This window comes from Trichomycterus rosablanca, chromosome 1, assembly GCF_030014385.1.
Source record: "Trichomycterus rosablanca isolate fTriRos1 chromosome 1, fTriRos1.hap1, whole genome shotgun sequence".
NCBI classification, from domain to species: domain Eukaryota; kingdom Metazoa; phylum Chordata; class Actinopteri; order Siluriformes; family Trichomycteridae; genus Trichomycterus; species Trichomycterus rosablanca.
Genome location: NC_085988.1, coordinates 56320119 through 56334286, shown reverse-complemented (window position 1 = coordinate 56334286; position 14168 = coordinate 56320119). Strand labels below are relative to the sequence as shown.

Below are 14168 nucleotides of genomic sequence, written 5' to 3'. Positions count from 1 at the left end.
TCATGACAGAAATGTTAGTTAAGATTAATCAGTTCACCAGTTTAATGTCAAACACAGTCATGGACAATTTTGTATCTCCAGTTCACCTCACTTGCATGTCTTTGGACTGTGGGAGGAAACCGGAGCTCCTGGAGGAAACCCACACAGACACAGGGAGAACATGCAAACTCCACACAGAAAGGACCCACCTGGGGATTGAACCCAGGATCTTCTTGCTGTGAGGCAACAGTGCTGCCCACTGAGCCATCATGCCACCCGCCTGTGTGTATAAAAGTGGGTTTCATATTGACATACTTTGATGGTTTGGCAGGTGTGTCGAAACTCCATGGGGTGGATTGTAATTTCAGTAGTAAGCTTGTAAAACATCAAGGCCTTACACTGAAAATACTGTTTTGACTAAATTGACACAAATAACCACAGGCACACTCCAAAATCTGGTGAGAATACAGAATGTGAGTTTAATGCTGCCAAATATGTGTGTGTGGGGGGCACATTTAATTCAACATTGGATAAAATATATGCCTTATTTTTTGGACATGGAACAGTTCGGCACAAATTACTACAGACACACTCCAAAATCTGGTGAGTATACAGAAAGTGGCTTCCTGCCAAATGTGTGTGTGGTGGGGGACTTTTGGACATTTATTTCAACATTGTATAAAATATATGCCATAACTGTTGGACATGGCACAATTCCCCACAAATTACCACAGACACACTCCAATATCTGAGAATTCAGAAAGCAGCTTGTAATACTGCCAAATATGTGTGTGTGGTCGGGGGTGGGGGGGGGCACATTTATTTCAACATTAGATAAAATATATGCCATAACTGTTGGACATGGCACAATTCGGCACAAATTACTACAGACACACTCCAAAATCTGGTGAGAATACAGAACACCACTTTTAATGCTGCCAAATATACAGGTCCTTCTCAAAAAATTTGCATATTGTGATAAAGTTCATTATTTTCCATAATGTAATGATAAAAATTAAACTTTCATATATTTTAGATTCATTGCACACCAACTGAAATATTTCAGGTCTTTTATTGTTTTAATACTGATGATTTTGGCATACAGCTCATGAAAACCCAAAATTCCTATCTCAAAAAATTAGCATATTTCATCTGACCAATAAAAGAAAAGTGTTTTTAATACAAAAAAAGTCAACCTTCAAATAATTATGTTCAGTTATGCACTCAATACTTGGTCGGGAATCCTTTTGCAGAAATGACTGCTTCAATGCGGCGTGGCATGGAGGCAATCAGCCTGTGGCACTGCTGAGGTGTTATGGAGGCCCAGGATGCTTCGATAGCGGCCTTAAGCTCATCCAGAGTGTTGGGTCTTGTCTCTCAACTTTCTCTTCACAATATCCCACAGATTCTCTATGGGGTTCAGGTCAGGAGAGTTGGCAGGCCAATTGAGCACAGTAATACCATGGTCAGTAAACCATTCACCAGTGGTTTTGGCACTGTGAGCAGGTGCCAGGTCGTGCTGAAAAATGAAATCTTCATCTCCATAAAGCTTTTCAGCAGATGGAAGCATGAAGTGCTCCCAAATCTCCTGATAGCTAGCTGCATTGACCCTGCCCTTGATAAAACACAGTGGACCAACACCAGCAGCTGACATGGCACCCCAGACCATCACTGACTGTGGGTACTTGACACTGGACTTCAGGCATTTTGGCATTTCCTTCTCCCCAGTCTTCCTCCAGACTCTGGCACCTTGATTTCCGAATGACATGCAAAATTTGCTTTCATCCGAAAACAGTACTTTGGACCACTGAGCAACAGTCCAGTGCTGCTTCTCTGTAGCCCAGATCAGGCGCTTCTGCCGCTGTTTCTGGTTCAAAAGTGGCTTGACCTGGGGAATGCGGCACCTGTAGCCCATTTCCTGCACACGCCTGTGCACGGTGGCTCTGGATGTTTCTACTCCAGACTCAGTCCACTGCTTCCGCAGGTCCCCCAAGGTCTGGAATCGGCCCTTCTCCACAATCTTCCTCAGGGTCCGGTCACCTCTTCTCGTTGTGCAGCGTTTTCTGCCACACTTTTTCCTTCCCACAGACTTCCCACTGAGGTGCCTTGATACAGCACTCTGGGAACAGCCTATTCGTTCAGAAATTTCTTTCTGTGTCTTACCCTCTTGCTTGAGGGTGTCAATGATGGCCTTCTGGACAGCAGTCAGGTCGGCAGTCTTACCCATGGTTTTGAGTAATGAACCAGGCTGGGAGTTTTTAAAAGCCTCAGGAATCTTTTGCAGGTGTTTAGAGTTAATTCGTTGATTCAGATGATTAGGTTAATAGCTCGTTTAGAGAACCTTTTCATGATATGCTAATTTTTTGAGATAGGAATTTTGGGTTTTCATGAGCTGTATGCCAAAATCATCAGTATTAAAACAATAAAAGACCTGAAATATTTCAGTTGGTGTGCAATGAATCTAAAATATATGAAAGTTTAATTTTTATCATTACATTATGGAAAATAATGAACTTTATCACAATATGCTAATTTTTTGAGAAGGACCTGTATGTGTGTGTGTGTGTGTGGTGGGGGGGGGCACATTTAATTCAACATTGGATAAAATATATGCCATAACTTTTGGACATCGCACAGTTCGGCACAAATTATCACAGACACACTCCAAAATCTGGTGAGAATACAGAAAGCGGCCTCTAATACTGCCAAATGTGTGTGTGTGTGTCATGGAGGGGGCACATTTAATTCAACATTGGATAAAATATATGCCATAACTTTTGGACATGGCACAATTCGGGACAAATGACCACAGACACACTCCAAAATCTGAGAATACAGAAAGTAGTTTTTAATGCTGCTACGTGTGTGTGTGTGTGTGTGTGTGTGTGTGTATGGGTGGGTGGGGGGGTTCACATTTATTTCAACATTGGATAAAATATATGCCATAACTTTTGGACATGGCACAAATTACCACAGACACACTTCAAAATCTGGTGAGAACACAGAGAGTGACTTCTAATACTGCCAAATGTGTGTGTGTGGCAGGGGGCACATTTACATTTTACATTTACATTTTCAGCATTTAGCAAATATATATGCCATAACTTTTGGACATGGCACAATTTGGCACAAATTACTACAGACACACTTCAAAATCTGGTGAGAATACAGAAAGCGGCTTTTAATGCTGCCACATATGTGTGTGTGGGGGGGGGGGGGGGCACATTTATTTCAACATTAGATAAAATATATGCCATAACTGTTGGACATGGCACAATTCGGCATAAATTACTACAGACACACTCCAAAATCTGGTGAGAATACAGAGAGTGACTTATAATGCTGCCAAATGTGTGTGTGTGTGTGTGTGTGTGTGTGATGGTGGGGGGGGGGGGGGGCACATTTAATTCAACATTGGATAAAATATATGCCGTAACTTTTGGACGTGGCACAGTTCAGCACAAATGACCACAGACACACTCCAAAATCTGAGAATATAGAAAGTGGCTTCTAAAACTGCCAAATGTGTGTGTATCATTGGAGGCACATTTAATTCAACATTGGATACAATATATGCCATAACTTTTGGACATCGCACAGTTCGGCACAAATTATCACAGACACACTCCAAAATCTGGTGAGAATACAGAAAGCGGCCTCTAATACTGCCAAATGTGTGTGTGTGTGTGTGTCATGGGGGGGGGCACATTTAATTCAACATTGGATAAAATATATGCCATAACTTTTGGACATGGCACAATTCAGCACAAATTACTACGGACACACTCCAAAATCTGGTGAGAATACAGAAAGCGGCTTTTAATGCTGCCACATATGTGTGTGTGTGTGTGGGGGGGGCATTTAATTCAACATTGGATGAAATATATGCCATAACTTTGGCACAATTCGGCACAAATTACCACAGACACACTCCACACTTTAAAATCTGGTGAGAATACAAAAAGCTGCTTCTAATACTGCCAAATATATGTGTGTGTGTGTGTGTGTGTGTGTGGGTTTGTGTGTTTGTGTGTGGTGGGGGGGGGCACATTTATTTCAACATTGGATAAAATATATGCAATAACTTTTGGGCATGGCACAAATTACCACAGACACACTCCAAAATCTGAGAATACAGAAAGTGGCTTCTAATTCTGTCAAGTGTGTGTGTGTGTTTTTTTTTATTGTTCTTATTTTGCACTGTTTTTATTTATATTTTATTCTATTTTATATTTTTGGCACATGTAACTTTGTATATTTTTGTTCTTACTTATTTTTATTTTTAATATTTCCCTGTAACTTGCTTTGGCAATACGAATGTCCTTATTTGTCATGCCAATAAAGCTTCTTTTGAGTTTGAGTTTGAGTGTGTGTGTGTGTGTGTGTGTGTGTGTGGTGGGGGGGGCACATTTATTTCAACATTAGATAAAATATATGCCACTTTTGGGCATGGCACAAATTACCACAGACACACTCCAAAATCTGAGAATACAGAAAGTGGCTTCTAATTCTGTCAGGTGTGTGTGCGTGTGTGTGTTTTTATTGTTCTTATTTTGCACTGTTTTTATTAATATTTTATTCTATTTTATATTTTTGGCACATGTAACTTTGTATATTTTTGTTCTTACTTATTTTTATTTTTAATATTTCCCTGTAACTTGCTTTGGCAATACGAATGTCCTTATTTGTCATGCCAATAAAGCTTCTTTTGAGTTTGAGTTTGAGTGTGTGTGTGTGTGTGTGTGTGTGTGTGTGTGTGTGTTGGGGGGGGGCACATTTATTTCAACATTAGATAAAATATATGCCACTTTTGGGCATGGCACAAATTACCACAGACACACTCCAAAATCTGAGAATACAGAAAGTGGCTTCTAATTCTGTCATGTGTGTGTGTGTGTGTGTGTGTGTGTGTTTTTATTGTTCTTATTTTGCACTGTTTTTATTAATATTTTATTCTATTTTATATTTTTGGCACATGTAACTTTGTATATTTTTGTTCTTACTTATTTTTATTTTTAATATTTCCCTGTAACTTGCTTTGGCAATACGAATGTCCATGTCATGCCAATAAAGCTTCTTTTGAGTTTGAGTTTGAGTGTGTGTGTGTGTGTGTGTGTGTGTGTGTGTGGTGGGGGACACATTTAATTCAACATTGGATAAAATAGATGCCATAATTTTGGAACAATTCGGCACAATTGACCACAGACACACTCTAGTTCTTTGTATAAATCTGACAAGCTTTGCAGAACAGGGTTTTTAATACTTGTACTATACAGAATGTGTTGGTTTTTCTGCTCTAGACTATAGATTAAATCCACACATCTGATTTGTATATTACATTTCTTTGAGAGGAATCACATTATACCGACAACGACGGTCGTGTCTGTTTAAAGTCGTTTCTCACAAAAGGGAAATCAAATTATTTTCTTTTCTGGGCCCATTAGCCGCTTATTCGCACTTGGGCGACAACGAACGTCTTTCTTCCTAAACAAAAGTCCCTCTTGTTGACACCTGAGTTCTCTTTGAACTTCACCAACAGCTGTGAGCTCGTAAAGCGGAGGAGAGCCGGTGCTGGTATAAAGATCACACCTGAATGATCTCCAGCACACTTCTCTGGCTCATCCACACCCTGCACACACGCTCACATGGAAGACTTGGCGCACATGGACGGCGGCATGGATGTTAACCATCTGACCGCAAAGCTCCTGGTTCAGTGGGACTGGAGGAGCGAAGACCAAAACGGTTCCATCAGACGCAGATCCTCCTCACACGAGTCCTCCCCGTGCTCCACCTGCCCCTCTCCGGAGGTTCAAGGCGACCCCAGTGAACTGTTCGTGGATTTCTCGTACCATCCTCGCGGAAGAAAAGCTGCCCAGCCGAAAACTGCGAGACCGAAAATGTCAACCAAGAGGCGCATGAAGGCGAGCGAGAGGGAGAAGATGCGGATGAGGAGTTTAGCTGAAGCTCTGCATCAACTCCGGGATTACTTGCCTCCCATCTACAGCCGCAGGGGACAGCCACTTACCAAGATCCAGACTCTGAAATACACAATCGAGTACATTAAAGAGCTCTCGGACATTCTCAACCAAGAATGAGACAACGATCGACAAGCTTCGGTTTGATTTATGGACATTTTTCAACTAATTTTATTGAAGACAATTTTAATGTTGCGTGCTGAGTTTGTACATATTTGTGCCATTATCCTGTTGTAAATAATAATTCCCGCACTTGATTGGTGTGTCACCTTTAGCTGTGTTTAATCGTAACATATTTTAAGTAAACTATGTCAGAATAAACTTTTGTTTACTTTTACCACATGTTGTTGTTCTAATCACTGTTTAGTTAAAAAAAATCCATATGTGCAAGCAAATGTATACAAGAAGTTTTAATAGGGCGACTGGAAACTGTTGTAGGACAGCAAAGCTTTTTAGTTTGGGACACAGAATATAATTACTACACAGTTAATCTACTACACAATATTAGGGAGCATTCATTATGGTTAAAAATTTGCCACATTGGTTCATCATAATAACAAAATATATTTAAAAAATGGGTCTAAACCCACATTATGAAAAAAAAACCCTATAAAATGTTAAAATAGGATTGGTCTAAGCCTAAATTATGAAAAAAAAACACCATAAAATGTTAAAATAGGATTGGTCTAAGCCTAAATTATGAAAAAAAAACCCATAAAATGTTAAAATAGGATTGGTCTAAGCCTAAATTATGAAAAAAAAAAAACATAAAATGTTAAAATAGGATTGGTCTAAGCCTAAATTATGTAAAAATAACAAACATAAAATGTTAAAATAGGATTGGTCTGAGCCTAAATTATGACAAAAAAACTGCATAAAATGTTAAAATAGGATTGGTCTAAGCCTAAATAATGTAAAAAAACAATAATAATAAAATGTTAAAATAAGATTGGTCTAAGCTTAAATTATGACAAACAAACAGCATAAAATGTTAAAATAGGATTGGTCTAAGCCTAAATTATGACAAAAAAACAGCATAAAATGTTAAAATAAGATTGGTCTAAACCTAAATTATGAAAGAAAAAACATAAAATGTTAAAATAGGATTGGTCTAAGACTAAATGATGTAAAAAAAAAAATAACATAAAATGTTAAAATAGGATTGGTCTAAGCCTAAATTATGACAAAAGAACAGCATAAAATGTTAAAACAAGATTGGTCTAAACCTAAATTATGAAAGAAAAAACATAAAATGTTAAAATAGGATTGGTCTAAGCCTAAATGATGTAAAAAACCCATACAATGTTAAAATAGGATTGGTCTAAGCCTAAATTATGTAAAAAAAAACATCAAATGTTAAAATAGGATTGGTCTAAGCCTAAATGATGTAAAAAACCCATACAATGTTAAAATAGGATTGGTCTAAACCTAAATTATGAAAGAAAAACCATAAAATGTTAAAATAGGATTGGCCTAAACCTAAATTATGAAAAAATAAACCCCATAAAATGTTTAAATAGGATTGGTCTAAACCTAAATTATGAAAAAAAACAAACCCATAAGATGTTAAAATAGGATTGGTCTAAGCTTAAATTATGAAAAAAAAAACAGCATGAAATGTTAAAATAGGATTGGTCTAAGCCTAAATTATGTAAAAAAAAAAACATAAAATGTTAAAATAGGATTGGCCTAAGCTTAAATTTTGTAAAAAAAAAAACATGAAATGTTAAAATAGGATTGGTCTAAGCCTAAATTATGACAAAAAAAACAGCATAAAATGTTAAAATAGGATTGGCCTAAACCTAAACTATGAAAAAAAAAAAAAACATAAAATGTTAAAATAGGATTGGTCTAAGCCTAAATTATGAAAGAAAAAACCCCATAAAATGTTAAAATAGGATTGGTCTAAGCCTAAATTATGACAAAAAAACAGCATAAAATGTTAAAATAGGATTGGTCTAAGCCTAAATTATGTAAAAAAAAAAAACATAAAATGTAAAAATAGGATTGGTGTAAGCCTAAATATTGTAAAAAACAACAACATAAAATGTTAAAATAGGATTGGTCTAAGCCTAAATTATGTAAAAAAAAAAAAAAAAACATAAAATGTTAAAATAGGATTGGTCTAAGCCTAAATTATGTAAAAAAAACAAAACATAAAATGTTAAAATAGGATTGGTCTAAGCCTAAATTATGACGACAAAAAAAAACAGCATAAAGGTCATTCTTTAATTTGGGGTACATTTCACATCACCAAAAAGTACAAAAACAATGTTCTCTCTCAACAGAACAATCAGTGGTTCAAGTTAATATATTCCTTTAGTGTAACATATCCACTAGTTGCAAAGCTTAAACATAATTATTTTTTATTTTATTTAAAAGGGCAAGTAGATTTAGACTACTAGGTAACTTAGTGGACAGGTAACATAGTTGACAATTTTCCTATTTTGACCCATAACTTCAGTGGTAGACCTTGCCTGGCTGACCACATGTCATTTCTTGAACAGTAATGTCTAATGAGTAATGTCTAATTTGAACATACATTTGAATTAAAATTATAAAAAAAATTGTAACCATAACAATGTATGTAACATACAGTAGTTGACGGTCAATTAATATACTCATTGACAATGTTCTATTATAGATAAAATATTTTTAAAAATAAGAGAACATTCACCACAGTTTGTTCAATATGCCCTCTACAGACAAAAATGATATCATGTAATGCTGGTCACATAGTTTTAGAACAAACCATTTTTGAGTTGCTGAGTGGAGTTCTGTTAGTAACATAGTTGACAGAACTTTTGCGGACAATAATAAATAAATATATTTAAATTATTTAAAAGAGAAACTCAATTTAAAAAATATTATTTTTCTTTAGTATTTAAACTTTTGAAAAAAAAAAAAAAAAAATAGATGTTGTTGCCCTTAATAATTTTATTCATTATTTTGAAACCAAGGCACCCTCAACAGCAAAAACTGTTCATTTAGGAACATCATGACAAATTTCAAGCTAAATGAAGCATAGGATGCACATAATGTTTTTGTGATATTACAACATGTTTTCCATTAATAGGTAAAATATGACATTTTTAAAGAAAATAGTTAGAATAAATATAATTATTATCATTGGACATGGAATGTACCCCAAATTATAGAATGACTCATAAAATGTTAAAATAGGATTGGTCTAAGCCTAAATTTTGCAAGAAAAAACATAAAATGTATATATATATATATATATATATATATATATACTCACTGTATATTTTGATTACATGTATTCTGATATTGTGTTTTAGTTATTTTAATATTTTACTTAACAAAATTATTGTGTGTATGTATATATACTCTATATACAGTATATACAGTGAGGGAAATAAGTATTTGATCCCCTGCTGATTTTGTAAGTTTACCCCCTTACAAAGACTTGAACAGTCTATAATTTTATGGAAGGTTTATTTTAACAGAGAGAGACAGAATATCAACAAAAAATCCAGAAAAAAAACTTTTAATAAAAGTTATAAATTAATTAGTATTTAATTAATGGAAATAAGTATTTGATCCCCTACCAACCAGCAAGAATTCTGACCCCCACAGACCGGTTATGTGCCCATGAGGCACACAAATTAGTCCTGTCCCTGTATAAAAGACTCCTGTCACAGAATCAGTTTCTTCCGTTCAAATCTCTCGACCACCATGGGCAAGACCAAAGAGCTATCAAAGGACGTCAGGGACAAGATTGTAGACCTGCACAATGCTGGAATGGGCTACAAGACCATCAGCAAGAAGCTTGGTGAGAAAGAGACCACTGTTGGTGCGATAATTCGAAAATGGAAGAAATACAAGATCACAGTCAATCGCCCTCACTCTGGAGCTCCATGCAAGATCTCACCTCGTGGGGTAAGAATGATTCTGAGAATGGTGAGGTCAGTCCAGAATTACACGGGAGGAGCTTGTCAATGATCTCAAGGGAGCTGGGAGCACAGTCACCAAGAAAACCATTAGTAACACACTTCGCTGTAATGGATTGAGATCCTGCAGTGCCCACAAAGTCCCTTTGCTCAAGAAGGCTCATGTACAGGCCCGTCTGAAGTTTGCCAATGAACACCTGAATGATTCAGAGAAAGCTTGGGAGAATGTGATATGGTCAGATGAGACCAAAATTTAGCTCTTTGGCATCAACTCCACTCGCCGTGTTTGGAGGCAGAGAAATGCCCGGTGGGGATGGTGTTCTTGGGGTCATATCCAGCATTTCTCTGCTCCCAGCTCCCTTGAGATCATTGACAAGCTCCTCCCGTGTAATTCTGGGCTGACCTCACCTTTCTCAGAATCATTCTTACCCCACCAGGTGAGATCTTGCATGGAGCTCCAGAGTGAGGGTGATTGACTGTGATCTTGTATTTCTTCCATTTTCAAATTATCGCACCAACAGTGGTCTCTTTCTCACCAAGCTTCTTGCTGATGGTCTTGTAGCCCATTCCAGCCTTGTGCAGGTCTACAATCTTGTCCCTGACGTCCTTTGATAGCTCTTTGGTCTTGCCCATGGTGGTCGAGAGATTTGAACGGAAGAAACTGATTCTGTGACAGGAGTCTTTTATACAGGGACAGGACTAATTTGTGTGCCTCATGTGCACATAACCGGTCTGTGGGGGTCAGAATTCTTGCTGGTTGGTAGGGGATCAAATACTTATTTCCCTTAATTAAATCCTAATTAATTTAAAACTTTTATTTAATGTTTTTTTTCTGGATTTTTTGTTGATATTCTGTCTCTCCCTGTTAAAATAAACCTTCCATAAAAATTATAGACTGTTCAAGTCTTTGTAAGGGGGTAAACTTACAAAATCAGCAGGGGATCAAATACTTATTTCCCTCACTGTATATATATATATACTGTATATATATATATATATATATATATATATTATATATATATATATATATATATATATATATATATATATATATATATATATATATATATATATATATATATATATATATATATACTGTATATACAGTGTATCACAAAAGTGAGTACACCCCTCACATTTCTGCAAATATTTTATTATATCTTTTCATGGGACAACACTATAGAAATAAAACTTGGATATAACTTAGAGTAGTCAGTGTACAACTTGTATAGCAGTGTAGATTTACTGTCTTCTGAAAATAACTCAACACACAGCCATTAATGTCTAAATAGCTGGCAACATAAGTGAGTACACCCCACAGTGAACATGTCCAAATTGTGCCCAAAGTGTCAATATTTTGTGTGACCACCATTATTATCCAGCACTGCCTTAACCCTCCTGGGCATGGAATTCACCAGAGCTGCACAGGTTGCTACTGGAATCCTCTTCCACTCCTCCATGATGACATCACGGAGCTGGTGGATGTTAGACACCTTGAACTCCTCCACCTTCCACTTGAGGATGTGCCACAGGTGCTCAATTGGGTTTAGTCCATCACCTTTACCTTCAGCTTCCTCAGCAAGGCAGTTGTCATCTTGGAGGTTGTGTTTGGGGTCGTTATGCTGTTGGAAAACTGCCATGAGGCCCAGTTTTCGAAGGGAGGGGATCATGCTCTGTTTCAGAATGTCACAGTACATGTTGGAATTCATGTTTCCCTCAATTAACTGCAGCTCCCCAGTGCCAGCAACACTCATGCAGCCCAAGACCATGATGCTACCACCACCATGCTTGACTGTAGGCAAGATACAGTTGTCTTGGTACTTCTCACCAGGGCGCCGCCACACATGCTGGACACCATCTGAGCCAAACAAGTTTATCTTGGTCTCGTCAGACCACAGGGCATTCCCGTAATCCATGTTCTTGGACTGCTTGTCTTCAGCAAACTGTTTGCGGGCTTTCTTGTGCGTCAGCTTCCTTCTGGGATGACGACCATGCAGACCGAGTTGATGCAGTGTGCGGCGTATGGTCTGAGCACTGACAGGCTGACCTCCCACGTCTTCAACCTCTGCAGCAATGCTGGCAGCACTCATGTGTCTATTTTTTAAAGCCAACCTCTGGATATGACGCCGAACACGTGGACTCAACTTCTTTGGTCGACCCTGGCGAAGCCTGTTCCGAGTGGAACCTGTCCTGGAAAACCGCTGTATGACCTTGGCCACCATGCTGTAGCTCAGTTTCAGGGTGTTAGCAATCTTCTTATAGCCCAGGCCATCTTTGTGGAGAGCAACAATTCTATTTCTCACATCCTCAGAGAGTTCTTTGCCATGAGGTGCCATGTTGAATATCCAGTGGCCAGTATGAGAGAATTGTACCCAAAACACCAAATTTAACAGCCCTGCTCCCCATTTACACCTGGGACCTTGACACATGACACCAGGGAGGGACAACGACACATTTGGGCACAATTTGGACATGTTCACTGTGGGGTGTACTCACTTATGTTGCCAGCTAGGGAGCTGTCTACATAGGCAGCATTTGACGTCATCCTGTGCGCGCTCCCGAGAAGGAGGCTGTTCGAAATCCTAGATGCCTTAAAATCCACACTTCTGAGGCATCTTCATATTTCAATGTTATTTTGGCTCAAGAACAAGTAAGCATCGGAAGCGTCCTTAGTGATCAAGGCAACAGCGTTCATTGCGGGTCGGCTCTCACAGAAAAATAAACATTGCTGACGGGTCGGAGAAACGAATGGAGTTATTTTTAAACGTAAATAAAATATTACTGATTTTTAACTTGTATAAACTTGTGCCAAGTGTTTTTATTTGCAAGTTCGAGCTTGTCAGGAAATGTAACCATTATCGGTACATGAAGGGAAATGTTATATTGACGTTAGCGTTAGCGCTGTGTTACCTCAGTTCATTGTTTTTAATGGCAAGATGCTAAACGCGAAACGCGATGGAAGCGCTATCTAAGTAGTGCGTTCGAATAACCTGACTTATAAGTCATTGACTTACTAGAATCCTCTCTACTGAGGCAGCTGCCTATGTAGACAGTAAGACAGCAAGGCAGCTCCCTAGGTTTTCGAACACACCCTAAATCTACACTGCTATACAAGTTGTACACTGACTACTCTAACTTATATCCAAGTTTTATTTCTATAGTGTTGCCCCATGAAAAGATATAATAAAATATTTGCAGAAATGTGAGGGGTGTACTCACTTTTGTGATACACTGTATATATATATATATATATATATATATATATATATATTTATTTATACTGTACAACAGGTAGTTCCGACCTTACAATCTGATTGGTTGAGAAGCGTTCTAACTGTGCTGATATTCGTGATAACAGCACGGCCTTTTCACACCACAACTGTATTACTCCGCTGACGCGTTGCCAGTAACGACAAGCTTCATGCACACAAACGTGCACGCAGGCGACACAGCCTTTTTCCCGATCTCGTTTTAAATTCGTTATCTGATATACAATCTAGTGCACTATGTAGGGAACATAAATCCGCGATCTGATACACAATCTAGTGCACTATGTAGGGAACATAAATCCGCGATCTGATACACAATCTAGTGGACTATGTAGGGAACATAAATCCGCGATCTGATACACAATCTAGTGCACTATGTAGGGAACATAAATCCGTAATCAGATACACAATCTAGCGCACTATGTAGGAAACATTAATGTGTTTGTGACGCGAACAGTTTGGTGTGTGTGAGAGGTTTTTTATTTCCTTTTTCCCCTTCGGAGGTTCTTGCCTTTTTCTTCTTGTTGTTCTTACCTCCCTAAAATGAGTTTTTGCAACTTGGGATGTTTGCTTTGTAGTGTTAAACTTTATATTTGTTGTGGAACTACTTTTTGGCGGAAGGTATTGTCAATATTAAAGCATATTTAATATGAAATTCAGGGCTTCTTTGATTTATTTTCTTTCTTTATTTTGTAAAAACTGTTGTATAAAAGCAATAGAACACTTGAGGTCGTGTGTTATCGCGAATAACATCACGGCTGTGATGATCTGCGACCGAATCACAGCCGTGATGTTATACAGTGTATCACAAAAGTGAGTACACCCCTCACATGTCTGCAAATATTTCATTATATCTTTTCATGGGACAAGACTATAGACATGAAACTTGGATATAACTTAGAGTAGTCAGTGTACAACTTGTATAGCAGTGTAGATTTACTGTCTTCTGAAAATAACTCAACACACAGCCATTAATGTCTAAATGGCTGGCAACATAAGTGAGTACACCCCACAGTGAACATGTCCAAATT

At 37.7% G+C, this 14168-nt stretch overlaps 2 protein-coding genes across 3 annotated transcripts in view; one reads left to right on the top strand and one right to left on the bottom strand.

Annotated features, from left to right (window-relative positions):
• The window catches only part of agbl5 (AGBL carboxypeptidase 5), a 43152-nt gene that overhangs the window by 4865 nt on the left and 24119 nt on the right, over positions 1 to 14168 (bottom strand). The window contains exon 14 of one of the 2 annotated variants that reach the window (XM_062994667.1): positions 5217 to 6017. The exons of the other annotated variant lie outside the window; for it this stretch is intronic. Coding sequence (XP_062850737.1) covers positions 6001 to 6017 — 17 coding nt within the window. The 3' untranslated portion in view covers positions 5217 to 6000. Of the gene's footprint in view, positions 1 to 5216; positions 6018 to 14168 lie in introns of those variants that run through there. 2 annotated transcript variants of the gene reach the window in all.
• Positions 5643 to 6131, top strand: msgn1 (mesogenin 1). Its single transcript, XM_062994670.1, has one exon. The coding sequence runs from the start codon at positions 5643 to 5645 to the stop codon at positions 6072 to 6074; it is 432 nt and encodes a 143-aa protein (XP_062850740.1). The 3' UTR covers positions 6075 to 6131.